At 33.2% G+C, this 19,707-nt stretch overlaps 1 protein-coding gene across 9 annotated transcripts in view; it reads left to right on the top strand.

The window, feature by feature from the left end:
- Window positions 1-19,707, top strand: part of UPF2 (UPF2 regulator of nonsense mediated mRNA decay) — a 183,215-nt gene that overhangs the window by 62,463 nt on the left and 101,045 nt on the right. For all 9 annotated transcript variants that reach the window (XM_016426031.2, XM_016426030.2, XM_056799442.1 and 6 more), the window contains 6 exons: window positions 9,656-9,764; window positions 12,670-12,783; window positions 13,143-13,259; window positions 14,533-14,718; window positions 17,885-18,088; window positions 18,967-19,242. In XM_016426031.2, coding sequence (XP_016281517.1) covers window positions 9,656-9,764; window positions 12,670-12,783; window positions 13,143-13,259; window positions 14,533-14,718; window positions 17,885-18,088; window positions 18,967-19,242 — 1,006 coding nt within the window. The remainder of the gene's footprint in view (window positions 1-9,655; window positions 9,765-12,669; window positions 12,784-13,142; window positions 13,260-14,532; window positions 14,719-17,884; window positions 18,089-18,966; window positions 19,243-19,707) is intronic.

The raw sequence follows: 19,707 nt of genomic DNA, 5'->3' as shown, positions 1-19,707 counted from the left end.
TTACAAAACTAAATAAAACAAGCATTTCCATATACAAAGAAAAAGAAGATTGCATATAAATGAAATCACAAATCTCTTACATGTTTCTTTTTTCCTTATCTACATAATAAATTCCATCCACAGATGTCCCAGTCCCTTCCTACCTTCCCTGCATTACAGAAGGTATTCACCAGGAGACCAAAATATTTATACATATTAAGTCTTTCTTGTTTTCATCTTTCAGTTCACTCTAGGATAACATTCACAATTTATTCTTTCAGTATTCTGAAGCTGTGTATAATGTATTCTTGGTTCTCATTTACTGTTCATTATCTCATGTAGTTCTTTCTAAGTTTTTAAAAATTAGCCTTCCCATCACTTATTATGGCATAATAGTATTCAATCACAGATCATATACTACAAGTTGTTTAGTCATTCCCCAATTGAAGGGCATTGCCTCAGTTTCAGATTCTTTGTCATCAAAAAGAGAGCTGCTATAAATATTTTGGAAAATATGAGTTCTTTTCCTTTTTCCCTGCTCTTCTTGGGAAATAGACCTAGAAATGCTATAGCTAGGTCTAAGGGTATATATTGTTTTATAACTCTATAGGTGCAATGCCACAGTGTTCTATAAAATGATTGGATCAATTCACGGCTCTATTAATAGTGTATTAGTATCTCCATTTTCCCACATCCCTTCCAACATTTTTCATTTTGATTTTTTTGTCATTTTAACTAATGAGATGATATCTCAAAATTGTTTTTGGTTCATATTTCTCTAGTCAGTAATGATTTAGAGCATTTTTTCATATACCTATATATGACTGATTTTTTTAAACCAAAAATTGCTTGTTCATGTCTTTTGTCCATTTTCCACTTGGGGTTGGTGGCTCTTATAGTTCCCTATATATTTTAGATATGAGACTTATCTGGAAAACTATTTGTAAAAATTTTCCCCCAATTTCTGCTTTCCTTCTAATCTTGGCAACGTTTGCTTTATTTGTACAAAACCATTTCAATTTAATATACTCAAAATTATCCATTTTACATTTCACAATGCTTTCCATCTGTTGTTGACTCATAAATTTCTCTCCTATCCATAAGTCTTATAGGCAATATGTTCCCAGTTCTTCTACTTTACTTATATCTCCTTTTATGTCTAGATCATGTATACATTTTGATCTTATCTTAGTGAATGGGTTAAGATATTGGTCTATACCTAGTGTTGGCCAAACTACTTTCCAGTTGTCCTAACAGTTTTTGACACGTAGTGATAGCTTAACCCCCAAACCTGGATCTATATGGTTTCCCCCCCCCCAAATACAAGGTTACTATAATTTTTTTTCTGGTGTTTGTTATTTATCTGTTATGTTTCATTGATCTACCTTTCTATTTATTAGCCAGTACCATATAAGTTTTGATAATTACTGCTTCACACTATAATTTAAAATCTGGTACTGCTAGATCTTTCTCCTTCCTTTTTTTTCATTAATTCTTTGGATATTCTTCATATTCTTTTGTTCTTCCAAATGCATTTTTAAATTTTTTTTCTAACTCAATAACATGATTTTCTTGTAATTTAATTGGGATGGCATTGAATTAGATTAATTTAGGTAGAATTGTCATTTTAATTATGTTGACTCTGCCCATCCACGAACAATTAATATTTTTCCAGTTATTTAGATCTGATTTTATTTGTGAAAAAGTGTTTTATAATTATATACATGTAGTTCCTGGGTTTATAGTGGCAGGTATATTCTGAGGCATTTTATTCTATCTGTAGTTATTTTAAATGTAGTATCTCCTTCTAGCTCTCCTTTTTTTAAAATTTAATTTTAACATTAATTTAGAAAATTTTTCCATGGTCACATGAATCTATGTTCTTTCCCTCCCCTCCTTCCGCCCCCCTCCCATAGCCAATGAGCAATTTCACTGGGTTTTATGTGTGTCATTGATCAAGACCTATTTCCATATTATTAATATTTGCACTAGGGTCATCATTTGGAGTCTACATCCCCAATCATATCCCTCTATAACCATGTGATCAAGCAGTTGTTTTTCTTCTGTGTTTCTTCTACCCCCACAGTTCTTTCTCATAAGTCCCTCAGAATTGTCCTGGATCATTGCATTGCTGTCTAGCTCTTCTTAAAAGACAATACTGATAATTTATGTGGGTTTATTTTATATCCTGTTACTTTTCTAATATTGCAAAATATTGATAATTTCAACTAAGTTTTTAGCTGAATCTCTAGCATTTTATGCATATATTTTTGTGTAGCCTGAAAACAGATATAGTTTGATTACCTGCGGTAATTTTTTTAAACCCTTACCTCGATCCACTGAGCTATACCAGCTGCCCCCTACCCAGAGATTCATGTAAATATATGTCATATATACATATATATTCATATGTACATGTATTTACATATAAATATAGAAGTAAGGCCAGGTAATGAAATGGGAATACAAAAGCATAGCATTAAAAAAAATATAGCATAATCCCATAAGAATGTAGGCAAACTGTATGCTTAAGCTAGGTATTCTTAACCTTATTTTTGTGTCATAAACCTCTTAGAAGTCTGGTGAAACCTATGGATTTCTTCTCAGAATATTTTCAAATGCATAAAATATAGAAGATTATGAAGGAAACAAATTACAATGAAATATTATTAAAATATATTTTAAAACAAGTTAATGTACCCCATTTAAGAATCTCTAGTTAAACCCATAAACGTAGGAAGTTTAGAGGGAAAGGAAGAGTTTCTAAACTGTCTGCTCTATACAAATACACAGTGTGATATGGCAGCAAAGTTAATTCAGTCTTATTCTCTATTTAGAGACATAACATCCAGAACTGAAGTGCTATTTTATTTTACTTTGCCCAGCTCAGACAAAGTGTAGTGTTTAGTTCTATGTGCCAGTTTCTTTATTTTGAATTTGATATTTTAAAATGCTGAATTACCAAACTAAATAATTGTACATAAAGTTGTAAATCTCTATATATGCTTTTCGTGTGCATTCGTTGTACAGATTCAATAACACAGTATATAACTTTCAAATAATTGATTATTATATGATTCATTTTTGTTTTCTATGAAATGCTTCAAATGACTTTTTTATTCCTTCTCTGTCCTTAGTTTCCTTCCTCATGCTCTCCCCTCCCTCCATTGTTCACAAAGAAAAAGAAAATCCTTATAATAAATATGCATAGTCAAGCAAAAAAAATTTCCCATTGATGGCATGGTATCTGAAAATGGCTTGTCTTATTCTGTATCTTGAGGGTCCCCCCTGCCCCCCATATCACATTTAGGTGGAATATTGATTTTAGATGGAGAATAGTTAGAATACTGTAGCAGGGTAGAGAACTGAGAATATGCTATGTGATGATTAGTTGAAGGAACTAGAATTTTTAGATTTGAGGAGAAAAGACTTTAGGGTGGGATGATCAAGTGTGATAATTGATTTTAAACCTCTATTGGATTGTAAAATGAAAAATGGATTAAACTTATTCTGCTTGGTTCAGGCTAACTTTGGAAGTACTGGTTGGAAGCTGAGAAAGGGATTTAGGTGTTATATAAGAAAACTTTTTAACATTTAGAACTATGTTTCAAAAAAAATAATTTGTTTTTATACCCTCCCCATCCTGTTTTTTTTTTCTGACTCTTAATTGCAATGATTTTATTTATTCAAAAGTTTTTTAATTTTATGAAATCCATATTGTTTCTTTTGATGTCTTCTAGCTTTTTTCTGGTTACACATATTTTTCTTTTTCATTATTATTAGTAAAAGCCTAATTTTTAAATAGGGCTTTTAATATTACTTTTTAATCCATTTGGAATTTTTTTTTTTAAATAAAACCCTTACCTTCCATCTTGGAACCAATTGGTTCCAAGGCAGAAGAGTGGTAAGGGCTAGGCAGTGAGGGTCAAGTGACTTGCCCAGGGTCACACAGCTAGGATGTGTCTGAGGTCAGATGTGAACTTAGTTTTGATAAAAGATGTGAATACTCCTTTGTGAGTCTCTGTGTATTTAGAACCTGGCCTAGAGATGGAAGGTCCTGGATTCATATTTGGCCTCAGTTACTTCTCAGTTGTGTGACCGTGGGAAAGCTACTTATTAGCTCACATTGCCCACCTCTTAATGCTCTCCTGCATTGGAACTGATATGTATATCAATTCTAAGATAGAGGGGAAGGGTTTAAAAAAAAAAGACTGACAATCTAAATGAAATGCATGCAAAAATATAAACAAATATTACAGTAAATTTCTCTTATAAAAGGTCTCATGGCTAAAATATATAGGGAATGGAGCCATATTGATAAATGGTCAAAAGATATGAACAAGCAGTTTTTAGCAGAAAAATTTAAAAGCTATCAATAGTCATAGGAAAACCTGTTTTAAATCACTATTGATTAAAGATGCAAATTAAAACAACTCTGTGACACTATCCTATACCTGTCAGATTGGCTAACATGCCAGAAAAGGAAAATGACACATGCTGGAGGGGATGTGGAAAAAATGGAAGATTCCATTGTTGGTGGAATTGTGAACTAGTCTAACCATCTTAAGAACATTTTGGAAATATGCCCAAAGAGCTCTAAAACTGTGCTTACCCTTTAACCCAGCAATACTGCTACTAGGTTTTTATCCCAAAAAGATCAAAGGAATGTGAAAAAGACCTATATGTACAAAAAGTAGTTTTAGAATCTTGTTTTGTAGAGATAAAAAAATTGGAAATCAAGGGAGTATCCATCAGTTGGGGAGTTGGTGAACAAAGTATAGGATATGATTTTAATGGAATACTATTGTGCTATAAACAGTGATGAAGGGGAAGATTTCAGAAAAATACTGAGAAGACATGTGTGAACTAATGTTGAGTGAAGAAAAATCAGGAAAACATATACAGTAAAAACTATTGCATAGATGGGCCAACTGTGAAAAACTACCGTGATCAAGACAGTGATCTAAGTCAATTCTTAAGGACCCATGATAAAAAGTTCTATCTACCTTCAGAGAAATAACTTAACAAACTCTGAATGTAGATTAAAACAGTTTTTTTTATCTTTATAAACATTTCTTTTGCAGCATTGCAAATAGGGAAAATTTTTTGCATGACTTCACATGTATAATTGTTAATAAATTTCTTTCCTTCTCTGCAAGGAAAGGGAAGGAGAGAATTTAGAAATCAAATTTTTAAAAATGTTTTAAAAATGTAATTGGACAACATTTAATGAAATAAATATAAATAAAACCTTATCTTTCACATAGATGTGTTCAAACAGCAAATTTGTACCTTATAAGGCAGTGACAGAATTGGGGAATACCTTGTTTTAAATATGCCTTTGTCTAATAATTGAATTTGGTTACTTTTTAGGTAGGAGATTCAAATTTAACCTCTGTGTTTCAAAAGTAGAACCAGAGTTTCCTTTCTTTGTACTTCGGCAACTTTACCACATTCTAGGGGAGTACTCTCCATTTCTTGTGTGGACAAGTTATTCTACTGTAAGATATATATATCTATATATCTATATATTTTTTTATTTATTTATTTTAGAAATATTAAAATTGCTATTGTTCACTTGTTTCAGTCACATCAACTCTTTGTGATTCCATTTGGGGTTTTCTTGGCAGAGATACTGGGGAGATTTGTATCAATGAGGAAACAAACAGGGTTAAGTGAATTGCCCCTGGATCACATAGCTAGTAAGTTTCTGAGACTGGATTAGAAGTCAGGCCTACCTAATTTCAGGTCCAGCATATTATTCACTGTGCTACCTAGCAATACTTGGTAACAAACCCTGGACATTTTATAGTTGTAGGAGTAAAAGTGAATAAATACTCCTAGTATTTAAAAATATATAGGGTTTTTAATACTAAATCAAAAGAGAGGGAAAAGAAAAAAGGTTCAGTCAAGTGAGCAGAGCAAAGACAGACAAAGACTCATACCTGCAGCCCTTTACTAAAAGCACAAGCTCCGAAAACAGAGCCCTGCAGCTAGGTCTCAGCCACATTTATCTCTTAAGCATCCTTACGTAAAATGAGTACTTAACTTAAAAGGATGCTGGGAATGTAGCTCAGGTGTTGCAAATTTTCCATCTGCAGAGAGTGAAATGCAAAGTGACATTTTTATCATAGATACTTGCCACTTGATGGTGCTAGTGCATTAAGAATGTTTACATTTTTGTGGAAAAGTAACCTAAAAGAGTCTTCTGAATGCCATTTTCATAGTTACTGACCCTAACTTTTCTCTATTATATTTCACTTTTGGGGCATCATTCTTGTTTTATTTGAAGGCATTCCCCCCCCCCACACACACACACCTTTTAAATTGAACTATATCAGTATATTCTTTTAATTTTCCTTAGGTCTTTTGAATGGAGATAAAATTAGTAGCTTTTTCTAGTCAGGGGTCTTAGATCAAAAAGACTCAACACACTTTTATGGTGATCATTGAATGGAAGATGTCTATACGTATTTGCCCCCTTTTCTTTTTACTTAGAAACTCATTATACACTTTAAAATACTTTGCTTGATAGTTAATGAGTATATGTTTACTGATGATCATTAACTACAAATAGTTTACTTTGAATGTATACTCCTTTAGACCTTGAAAATATAAATAGACTTTTTGTTATTGATTAACTAGGGAAAAATCCATTAGGAGGGTAACTGAATAACTGGAAGTATGATAATTTAACAGATGTCTTATTTGTTAATAAAATATTTAGTTACCTTATCCTATAAAATTATAGAATTAATCCTTTCAAGATGTGCTTTGAGTTTACCTTTTCTGATGTCTGTTTTTATCATAAAAGCTTTCCCTGAATTGAGAAGAAATCAGATTACTAACTATTACAGTTGACTTAATGCTTATTCTGGGTACTTGTATATCAAATCAAACAAAATTTCAATCCTCTCTAAATTTATAGAGTAAAACAGATAGCTAAAATAGGCATGAAGTATGTAAAGATGCTGAATATTTTAAATGTTTACATTAACATAGCATTAATTTTTTTTTCACATTGAGTGTTTTGTTTTTGTTTTTGAGAGGACCTGAGTAAAAAAAAAGACCTGATTTTCAGATTTAGACCACTTAATTGGAGACAGCTTGGTGAATTTACTAGATATTGTGTTCCAACAATCTTAGCCTAGTAGATGTATAGCTAGGAGAAAGACCTTTGAAGTTCATAATTCTCATTTTATAGATGACAAACCTGAGGCTCAGACAGAATGATGAACTTGCTCAGTGTTACAGAGCTATTAAATGACAGAACTGGGTTTTGAACCCTGTCCCTCTGACTACAAGTCAGTGCTCATTTCATAGTAGTACATGGAATCATAATTTTAAAAAATCTAAACTCTGTCCATATGCCCTGATTTAATAACCACCTTGCATTTATTTTGTATATATTTATAAATATTGTCTCCCCAAAAGAATATGAGCTTTTTAATAGAAGAGATGTTTTATTTTTAGACAATATCACATCACCATTGGAGTTTGACACAGCACAATCTTAATACATGCTCATTGTGGATTGTTTGAGGTAATTCTATAGAATAGATGGATATCAAATCACCTCTCTTCACAAAAAGAATCCTGTTTGTGATTTGATAGATTTTAGGATCATCAATTTAAAATTGTTGAAATGTACCTTGGAAGTTATCTAGTCCAACCTCTTAATTTCATAGGTAATGAAACTAAGGCCTGGAGAGTTTGTAACTTAGGGTGATAAATAACATCAGTATTATAATCTTCTGACTCCAAACCCAATGCTAGATCTAGTGGATCATGTAACTTCCACATGTAGATAGCATATATCATCATTTTACAGATTACAAAACAGGTTACATAATTTGTTCAATATCTATCGCCCATATGTGTTAGATATTTGATCAGGTATTTGAGTCTAGGACAGATGCAGTGGGTAGAAAGTCAGGCCCTCAGTCAGGAATACTCATCTTCCTGAGTTTAAATCTGGCCTCAGACACTATGTGACTCTAGGCAATTTATTTAACCATGTTTGCCTCAGTTTCCAATCAAGAAAACCCAATGGGCTGATGCAGCAGCAGCAAAGTAAAAATATACTTAATTTTGAGATAGAGAAACTACATTTTTGGATGGCAAGGTGACATATTGAATAGATGGCTGGTTCCTAAAGTTCAAATCTAGACTCAGACACTTATTAGTTATATGACTCTGAGCAAATCATTTAACCCTGTTTGCCTCAGTTTCCTAATCTATAAAATAAGCTGGAAAAGGAAATGGTAAACCACTTCAGTACCTCTGCCTGAAAAACCCTAAACGGGTTCATCGAAAAATAGGACATGACCAAAAACAACTCAACAACAACCACAAATTTGAATCTAGGTCTCCATATCCTTAAATACAACATTCCTATCACCATACCATCTACCTTTCAGAATTAGCTATGCGGCAGTTATATAATGAATGGTAACGGCATGAATAGGCTGACTTGGGCTCAGATGCAAAGCCTGGAGAATTCTCCAAGCCTGTTTCTATATCTAAAAGTACTTAACTATATTGTCACTGTCAGGGTGCTGAACCAGCCTTCTAAAGTCTTCTCAGAATAGTTTTTGTTTGAGCTTGTTCTATAGTAGCTAGGAAGAGTAATAGCAATAGATAGGACATCCAAAGCTTTGGAGTGGAGGTAGGAGGAAAGACAGAGTGCTGAAAAGGTAGATAAAAGTAAACCTTTTGATGACTTGGGGCTTATACCATGAACAGAACTTACTGTATTTTTCAGTAATTGGCTTATAGCTTTGTTCTTATATTAAATGATATATTTTTCTTTTCATTCTTTTTTGCCCATTTTGTTATTAGTCACTTCTTGTTGCCAGTGTGCAGCTTAGCTCCATCTAATATTTTTGTTCTGTTCTGCTCTGCCTTGAGTCAGGCAACTAGCTAGCCATCTTGTTAGAACTATATGTAAAGTAAGAGAAATAGACTCTAAATGAGTATTCTTAGGGTTTCTCTGTGAATGAGTAAACAAGCTTTCTGTTCAGAGTCCTTTATGGAGGGAAGGGGAAGGGTTTTTTTTTGTTGTTGTTTTTTTTCAATTTTACTGTCATTTTTCAATGATACTTCTCTTTCTTCCCTGGCAACTAATTTATAGTCAGGCAAAACAGATCAATGCATTGGTCCTAAAATATATGCCTTAGAGGTCTTTTGTTTCTTCTTGTTTTTCAGCCATGTTCCAGATAATTGAGCTTGCTAGATAAGTAATTTGAATAGTTTTAAGTGTTTAGTCCATACTATACTGTAGTGCTTGATTATTTGTGAACTTGTAGTGGTTGTTATATTGTCATTCAGTAATTATTTAACAAATGTTTAGACCATTTCAAGGTTTTATGTATTTTTATATTAAGGTCATTAATAATCTTGAACAGTATGTCTTCATTAAAGTTGTAAGTAAACATCATAGAGCATTATACTTTTCAAAAAAGAAATTTGAGTGTTTAAATGTAAAGAGGTTCAACTTCTTAAAATTTTCCATAAATTATTTACTTTTGTTGTATTATATTGTGGCATATGCTGAAATGTAGTCAATATATTCCTTTTTGTAGTCATAATTGTGTGAACATATAAGAAAAAATGTTTAAAGGAATTAATTCTGATCTGTCTTTCCTTGATTACATGCTCTATTTAATTTTTACAGATTGGATTTGTTACCATTTTATGCAAGATTGGTTGCTACTTTACATCCTTGCATGTCAGATGTTGCAGAGGATCTTTGTTCAATGCTGAAGGGAGATTTCAGATTTCATGTATGTATCTTTACTACTTATTTCATAACATCTACAGGCTTATTGTTTTAAAAATAGCTACGAGTCTTTTGATAAGGTGTTATCTTTAAGATTGACAAATTTGCTTACTACCTCAGGACTTAAGAAATTCTGAAATTGTTGTGTATTAAATAATGTAATGGAAGGATCTTCTGAAGTTATGGCATTTAGTGAATTTCTTGCCAACTCCATGATCTTGGGCTGTTTCATTGTGAAGTTTCTCTTTTGGTTGAAGCCAGCTCTCATTGCTCTTTATTATTGTTATTAGTATATGTTATTATTTGGCCCTAGAATTCTCTCTGGCTCCATTCACAGATATATGTTCATGTTAACAAGTTGCTAAGGTGTCTGGAGTCACAGTATTCTCAGACTCAAGTCTCTGAAGGCATAAGAAACTCCATAGACTCCCAAACTCTAATGGATCTATCACCATCCCAGTTTCCCCTGTGAGCATTCATTTCTTTACCATATATTTAAAATATTTCTCCTTTAAAATGTACAGGGCTTCTTATCTGGAAGATATCTAGGTATAATAATCATACCTGAATACTCTTGTAGAAACCAGGAACTAATTAATATCATACTTAGTGGCTTCTGGAAACTGTCTTCTGTACTCTTAGAACCATGAGAAAGAGGAAAAAGGCCTGGTTTTCATCCCATTTAATGTCTTTGTGACTTCGGACAAATCATTAAAATTTTCTGGGCTTTAGTTTTCTTGTCTGTGGATTAATGGGCTTGAGCTAGATGCTTTAAGATCATTTTCAACTTTATACTTTGGGATTCTAAAATTAAGTATCTTTGTCAATGGAAACTGCCTAGTCATACTACTTAGCAATGAGAGGGACAGCAGTGAGAATAGTGGCCAGATAAAAAGATGGATGAAATGGACAATCATTTAAGGAAGAATGAGATAATAACAGACTATGGAAAAGCTGAACTCCAAATTTTTACCCCTCAAACATCTGTTCAGCACAGTCTGATGTTAGATTATTTTTTCTTATAAGGGTTAAATACTTTTAAGTGCTCCATAAAAGACTGCCAGATTCCTCTGTTGTTGTAAACATCTTATTGTGCCAAATAATACAAATAGTCTGAAGCAGGATTTGTGAGTAAAATTTTTAATAGAGAATTTTGGATTAAACAGGGTTTAATAAGTTTTGAGGATATGATTAAAGGCAAAAATGACAGGCTAACTTATCCTTTTCCCCCCATAGGAAAACATTCATTTTATGGGCTGTTTCATAGTAGTGAATTTCATTATTAAAAATTACAGTTTAATGCTTCTAATCCGGTCCCTTGGTCTTCATCTTTATAAAGTTTTTGTTTTATTGTGCCTCAGGGAGGGGTAATATCTCTGGTATGGAGGACTTGTCGTGCCCTTCTAAGGCAGCTCTCCAGCCATTGACCCTCACCTGACACCCAGCTCTCACTTGTGGCTCCTAGTAGCTGCTAGCATGTGGCAGCGGCCACACCCCGGGCAACGGCTTCGACAGGCCGGCTAAACCTTGTGAGGGTAGCCATCGGGTCAACATCGACCCCTGGTGAACTAGGGCTTTGCTCACCCAGCATGTGAAGACTGCTTCGGCGGAACAGGCGGAAGAAACCAACAAGAAGGTTCAACCGCTGATATGGCGATGCAGCAAAGCACTGTGGAGTGCTCAGGGCGTGTTGGAGCACAAAAGACAACACGGCCATCCAATGCAGCTGAGGAAGTCTCCAGGTGTAACGACTTTTCGTGCCACTGGACCCAGGCTTCCAACGCCGAGAGAGTGGGACTGTCTCTGTGCATCGACTTTTCCACTTAAATCTTCATGCACAAGTGTCTTTGTGCACAAAAACGCACAAAGACAATCGTCATCCTCGGTTCGGGAGATAACCAAACTCATAAGAATCCTTTGAGATAGGTGCACACCATTATTCTCATTTTACAAATGAGAAAACTGAGGCAAACAGAGGTTTAGTAATTTCTCCATGGTCACACATCTAATAAGTGTCTCAGACCTAATTGGAATTCAGATCTTTCGAACTCCAGGTACATGGCTTTATCTGTATTACCTTGTTGCCTTTCCTTCAGGCCCTTATTACCTTTCAACTAGATAATTGCAATGGTCTCATAACTGGACTTTCGATTCAAATCTCTTTCTATTCCAGTCCATCTTTAACCATTTTGCCTACGAGTGTTACTGACCATGCTCCTGCCCTACTTAAACTCTAGAGATGTTTTGTTAACTTCTAGGATAAAAATATAAAGGTTTTTTTGAGCCATTCATAATTAGTCCCTAACCTGCCTTGTCAGACATTATTTCCCCTCACTCTATGACCTAGCTAAATTGTCCTTTCCTTAGTTCCTCATACCCAGTCCTCAAGCTTTTCTCTTCACGTTTTTGTACTAACTGTTCCTTTTGCTTGGAATGCATTTGCTTCTTACCTCTGCTTCAGAACTCCAACTAAAATATATAGAGAAAGCCCTATGTTCTACGTCCACCCTCTCCTGATTCTTTCCTTTTCCCATCTCTACTTAATTATCTCTTATGTTCTAATAGAATATATATTTCTTGAGAGTAAGATTTGCACATGTATCCAAAGTGCATAACAGTATCTGGCATATCATAGAAGCTTAATAGATGTGTGTCAATTTGTAAACACTTCCTATGTTCCAGGCATTGTGTTAATACTGGAAATTCAAAGAAGAATAAAAGCTAATTATTGATGTCAAGAACTCACTGTCTAACATGTGATGCAGCATGCAAACAATTTGTGTACAAATAAATTGGAAAAGAAGAATTTTTTTAACTGTAGTAAGAACTCAAAAGCCTTTTTCCTGTTAGAAGAAATGAACATATTTCAAACTGTTAACCTACACATGTCTTTTTTTCCTTACATATAGGTACGAAAAAAGGACCAGATCAATATTGAAACAAAGAACAAAACCGTTCGATTTATTGGAGAGTTAACAAAATTTAAAATGTTCACTAAAAATGATACACTTCATTGCTTAAAGGTTAGTTTTGTGATCACTCCTTTTAGTTTGATAAATTTATATGGAAATAAAAGCTTTAGTGCTATGTAAATGTAAGTAGTAATATTACTAAAGGATGCTGGTGTTCACATATTCATAATGTCAGAATAAATATAGCATTGAGTAGTAAACCATGGTATAGAAAATTCATTACTCTTTTTAAAAATTAGAATTATTTAATGAGAAAATCTAAAAAAAGTTTAAATTTTTAAGTTTAGACATAAGTTAAATTTTGAAACTTTTTAAATGCTGAAATCATTCTTTTTTTCTTAAGAATGTGTAAAATTCTAAAGTTACTCAATTTATTGAAAAAGGTTTAAAATATGGATGTGTTTTCACAGATGCTTTTGTCAGACTTCTCCCACCACCATATTGAAATGGCATGCACACTGTTGGAAACTTGTGGAAGGTTTCTTTTCAGATCTCCTGAGTCTCACCTAAGAACTAGTGTTCTTTTGGTAAGGACAAAAAAATCTTTATTTTGAAAAATTCAAAATAATTAACAAGGTTATCTTTAAGACATCTTGTTCTTTTATTATAAACATATCTAGTATCAAAGAATGGCTATACTATTTGAGAAATGCTGACCTTTGCAATTAGAAGGTATTTTGCCTCAGTATATCTGTTTGAGGTAATCCAATATGACTAAAATTAGTTTTTCCTATCTTTCATGCAAATATGCATATTTTTTCTCTTTTGTGTTAGAAAACATCCTTATTACCAATGCTACTTAAAAGTTTTTCATCTAACTGTACACAGAGTTTACTTTAAAAGTTTTTTTGAGGTAGATTTTAAAATATTGCTCCTACCCATTTTAATTGCCAGAACAATGTAATTAATCTGATTTCATAAGAGACTTGTTATTTTGACGCACAGCTTAACTTCTTTTTTTCTGTTGGTACAGTGTGGAGGAATGGGTTAATTAATTTAGGGTATTTATCTGTTATCTTTTTCTGCAAAAAAAGAAATCAGAAGGCTAGAACAATGGACTGAATCAGGGTTAATGTAAAGTACTAACCTTGATTTAGAAAATGATCTACAGAACAAGAGAGTAGATATAGGTTCTTATAATACAAATTTTTATAATAAAGGTAAAAAGTGTTAGTGGCTTGTGACATTTTTGAATTGGCATAGTGACATAGAAAAAAAGTGATAACGGCTGTCATCAGTATATATCTAGAATTATCAAGGTGATATTTCTAGGGAATTCTGCCATATTTGAAACAGCATTGATTTATAGGTCCCATATTTTAGGAATAGCATACATATTCAGGACACATGGATATCCAAGGAAGGGTAATATAGGTAAAAGAAATAAATATTATATGATACAAAGGTTTCTGGACAGAATAGATAGATGGTAGCAGACTCAGGTATTTGAAAAACTGTCTTTTGAAAGGATAGAATTGTTTTCCTTAACACTAGAGACATGCAGGGGAAGAATTTTTTAGAAAGCTTTCAGCTCTATATAAGGAATACCTTCTTGATACTCAAAAGTATGTGGAAAACTGGACCTGGCTTCTAAATAGGAGGTATTGAATTGTTTATTGCTTGAGGTCTTTAAGTAGAATCTAAATGACCATGTAAAGATGTTGTAGAGGAGATTTCCTATTCAATTATAGGTTCATTTATGAACTGGATGATTTCTGATTGCCATTCTGAGGTTATATGATGTTTCTATAAAATGTTAGATTGGAAGATTTTGAGATTAATTTGGATTTTTTTTTTAAGGAACAAATGATGAGAAAGAAACAAGCAATGCATCTTGATGCAAGATATGTCACAATGGTCGAGAATGCATATTACTACTGCAACCCTCCTCCAGCTGAAAAAACTGTGAAGAAGAAGCGCCCTCCTCTCCAGGAATATATTCGTAAGCTCCTTTACAAGGACCTTTCTAAAGTTACTACTGAGAAGGTAAATCTTAGTGAAGTCATATACTACCAGAGATACCTGTTTCCGCCTCTGTGACAACATAATGTTGGTGTTTGGCCCAATTTGATGTTTTCTGCTTTTTTTTTTTAATGTTTTTTAAAAAATCAACATAATGAACAGAGTAGCCTCTGATTTCATAGAGCATTTGGGAATATTGTATTAATAGCCCATACAATATAGGTGTAAATTCTAGGTAGCTTATATTATATTCATTCTTTAAATTGGTAGACTAAGATAAAGGGTATAGTTTGAAGTCTCTTCAACTAAATCCTTTGTATGTGTGTTTTTTTAAAAATGATATGTTTTTGTGTATTAAGGGACAATAGACGCCTTTAAAGACCAACTGGTCCAACTCTTAGCTATAAAGATAAGGACAATGGTGTACCTAGTTTAAGCTGACTCTGACCATTCACATTCTAGGTAGTGCTAAAGCTGAAATAAAGTAGAAATAAAATATTTTAAATTTTCTGTTCACTCCCAGTTCATTCATTGCTCTTTCCACTGTTCTACTGTACCACTGTGTCTTGTAGTGAATGTATAGAACACTATACAATAGTATTGAAAATTGAGGAAATTGAGGATGTGTATGTTTTAAAATGTTACTTTGTTTCTAGGATAATAGCTTCTTGACCTAATCAAGAAATCAATTTTTTAAAATTTTGATTTAACTTTTACTTTGCCTATATTTTAAGATATTTTCTAGAGGTTCTTTTTGCTTTGGTGTTATAATTGTTACTGATGCACAGTCATCTAAAAAACCTGATTTCAGTATTACTTAAAAATTAAAACTTTATTTGGGGGGAAATACTTGCCAATAAATTAAAAAAGTTTGAATTTTTGAAATATTTAGGGGATAAGAAGGAAAATTAATTTTGGTGAATAGAAGGTAATTTCTTAAAAAATCAATCAATATTTATTAAATTTTCAATATTCAGACACTGCTGGGTGATGGGGATATGAGTACAATGAGAGAAACAATTCCTACTCACAAGAAGCTTATGTTCTATTAGAGGAAATAAGTAGTATAAATTACAAATATATACAGTAATATGAAAGAATGAATATAAATTGATGTAAAATAGTTAAGTTCAAGGTAGTTTGGGAGGATAGGTAGTTAGGGGGAATCAGCAGAGGCTTCTTATAGCCCAGTGATGGTGAACCTTTTAGAGACCAAGTGCCCAAATGGGGATTCTCAACACCATCTATGAAGCTGCCCCCTTACTCCAGACAGGGGAGGGAGAGAGGAGGAAGGAAGCGCTCCCATTGGTAGAAATGTCCTCGGGCCCAAGTAGAAAAAGGGGAGCAGACCCCTCTGGCAGGTGTGTCATAGACTTGCCAGTGCAGATGTAGGTGATGCTTTTGAGCTACCTTTTAGAGGAAGATACAGAATCTCTGAGAGATGTCAATAGGGAGTGAATATTAGGCATTTGGGACAGCAGTACAAAGGTGTAGAGATGGGAGATAGTGCTGATATATATGGGGAACAGAGAGAAGACCAGTTAAGCTGGATTACAGAGTGCAAGAAGAGGGTAATGTGAAGTGCTTTAAAAGCTAAGGCATTAGGAAGCCTTTGATTGAAAAGGTGAATGACTTGATCACAGCTGAGCATCAGGAAATGACTTGGCTGTGAGGTAAGAGGGACTGTAGTAGTTAGAGACTTGAGACAGGGAGACCAATTCAGCTGTTTCAGATTCTACATGACAGGCATTAGAAGCTGTGTGAGCGAAGAGGCTAGGTGTGAGAGATAACTGAGAAGATAGCTGTGTCAAGTTTTGACAATTAATTGGGTAGGTGGTGTGAGAGGAAATGAGGAGGAGTCAGGGCTGATGTTAATGTTAAGAACCTGAAACACTTGAAGGATGACATTACCCTTTTACATTATTCTTTTTTTTAAACCCTTCCTTTCCACTTTAGAATCATTACTGTGTATTGGTTCCAAAGCAGAGGAGTGATAAGGGCTAGGCAATGGGGTTAAATGACTTATCCAGGGTAGGAACAATCTGAGGCCACATTTGAACCCAGGATATCTTGTCATTAGGCCTGGCTCTCAATCTACTGAGCCACCCAGCTTCCTCCATGATTATTCATTTCTGAATATATCCCTCCTCATTTCATTTCTCAGTGAATACCTTGTAACATATTTTTTAAAAAGTTTAAAAAAAGAAGTTTTAACAAACTCCTCAATACATCAAGTGTGTCCAATTATATCTAAAATTTGGATTATTATCTATAATAATAGTTCCTTAGCCATCCTATGAAGGGAAAAGAGATGAAGCAGTGATATTTAAACTATCTGGGAAAATAATGGTATGGGAATGTTGCAAAGCTTTGAAAGTTATTCAATATCTTTAATGTTCAAAACAAAACAAAAAGAATGTGAATGGTTAGAGCAGTGGTGGTACTCCAATCTCCAGGATTCTGAAGACTCTTTTAGAATTTATATTGTCTAAAAGAAATTGCAAATAATCAAATGTTCCTGTTGAAAGAAGATCATTGAATCAGTAAATGTTTACAGTTGAAGAGACACTTACCAGTATAGAGGTAGTTTAAGACAACTAGGTTGTAGGCACATTGGACAGAGAGCTAGGCCCAGAATCAGGAAGACCCAAATTCAAATATAATCTCCTGCATTTATTAGATTTGTGACCCTGGACAAGTCATTTAAGCTTTGCCTCAGTTTCCTCATCTGCAAAATGGGGTTCAGAATAGCACCTATCTTTCACATCTTTTAAATTAATGTTAGTTCTATTGCTTATAAAGTTTTTAATGGTAGAATTATTTTTAAAGGGTGCTGAATAATTGTAGTCTGGAAGTAGTTGTTACTTTATTGTAAGTCATCTCTTAAACTAATAACTCTGGCAATACTGTAGAGACTCATTATTTGGTATACAGTCTCTTCTGCATTTCCCCCTTGCTGCTGTTCATACTCACAGAAGATATGTGTGGTTGCTGGGAAGAGGTATGATTGAGTAGGAGAAACAGTGCTTTTAAAAGTACAATAATTCTTCAGAGTAACTTTGATACATAATGCACAATTAAAAGGATTTTGTATTAATCAAAATGAGATATTTATCCTACTTGATTCCCTAATAAATAGCACTGCCTATTAAATTTTGCAATTAACTTGAACCAAATATTTCTTATTTAGGTACTAAGACAGATGCGAAAGCTGCCTTGGCAGGATCCAGAAGTGAAAGAATATGTTATTTGTTGTATGATAAACATCTGGAATGTGAAATATAATAGTATTCATTGTGTAGCCAACCTCTTAGCAGGATTAGTACTATACCAGGAAGATGTTGGAATTCACGTTGTGGATGGAGTTTTAGAAGATATTCGACTAGGAATGGAGGTAAAAGCATTTTTATGAAAGCCTCCAAAAATTGTTCAAATAAAAGTCTTTTAATTACATAATTAAAACAGAATTTTTACTTGAGTTTTTAATTCATAGGTGAATTTTTATATCGAGTGCTTTCTTTTTATCATTGCTATTTTTATTAGCATTTTTCTGCTGTATATAGATTTCTTAATCTACTCTGATTTAGAATTCTTCTCATTTCCACATCCAGTGTTTATGTCTTTTATAATTTTAATAATAACACCATAACAATAACAGTGATTTAGACCTGAAATGAGAAAGACTTGAGGCCATATCAAGACTTTGTCACTATATAGCTACGTGTTCTCAAAGTCACTTAACTGCTTTGTGCCTCAGACCATTCTCTTAAGAAAATTATTTGTTTTACATAAGTTAGGAAGTGCAAGAGAAATCAATGATTCATAATATATAAAAATTTGTAATGGCTTTTAGATTTTCAACTTAAAAGCCTAACAAGTATTGATAAATGTTGTCAGAAACTATGTTACCATTTTCCTCATAATTTAGGTTCTTTAGCTTTATAGAGTAATTAGGAGAAAGGATGCATTTAAAAATTTCTAGAAATTATAAATGAGTTTAATGGTGTCTGGATACTGGTACCTGTTTCTTGCTCCTGTACTAATTTAAGCAGTGCAGTTTTTTTTGTTGTTGTTTTTTTACGAAAAAATAATTAATGCCCCAAAGTGAACAAATCTGGATGGAAGAAGGAATAAGAAAATCTTTTCCCTTTTTTTGGTTCTCTTCTAGTAATTTGGTTAAATTTGAATGGATATATGAAATTCCACCTGTTTACAAACATAGTATGTATTTTTGATATTAAAAGTTTTATACTTTTGTTTTCTTTTTTTAAGGTTAACCAGCCTAAGTTTAACCAGAGACGGATCAGCAGTGCCAAGTTCTTGGGGGAACTTTATAATTACCGAATGGTGGAATCAGCAGTTATTTTTAGAACTCTCTATTCTTTTACATCATTTGGTGTTAATCCTGATGGTACTCCAAGTCCAATGGACCCTCCTGAACATCTCTTCAGAATTAGGCTAGTATGCACTATTCTGGATACCTGTGGTCAGTACTTTGACAGAGGCTCCAGCAAACGAAAGCTTGATTGTTTCCTCGTTTATTTTCAGGTAGACATCAGATGATATATTGGCTTTACATGGCATTGAATATTTGCTGGTCTTCAACTTGTGTTAAATATGTTATTATTATTATATTATTTTGAACTCATTTATATTGTCCAATTCAGAAAAGCATGTTGATTTATCCTTAATTTTTGTCATTACCTCCATATATATATAGGATTATACAAAATATATGAATACTCTATTCATAGCTTTATCATTTATTAGAATTTCCACTATAATATTAGTAATGAAATTTCTCCTTTTTTTTCTATGAACTTTTTTAATGGCACTTATTAATAGATGCTATGATTCCCGATTTATTTTGGAATAGATCTGGAATATTCTTTGACAAGATAATTGTTCTAGAAATATAAATGTGGGCATTTTTAGAAGTAATTATAACAAAACAATTTTATCTTTACAACATAAGTTTGTGGACAAGAATAAATATACTATAAATGAGGGGGC

The sequence above is a fragment of the Monodelphis domestica genome, chromosome 5 (assembly GCF_027887165.1).
Source record: "Monodelphis domestica isolate mMonDom1 chromosome 5, mMonDom1.pri, whole genome shotgun sequence".
In the NCBI taxonomy this organism is placed as follows: Eukaryota; Metazoa; Chordata; class Mammalia; order Didelphimorphia; family Didelphidae; genus Monodelphis; species Monodelphis domestica.
The sequence above is the reverse complement of the archived record's forward strand: the minus strand, read 5'-3'. Positions and strand labels throughout refer to the sequence as shown.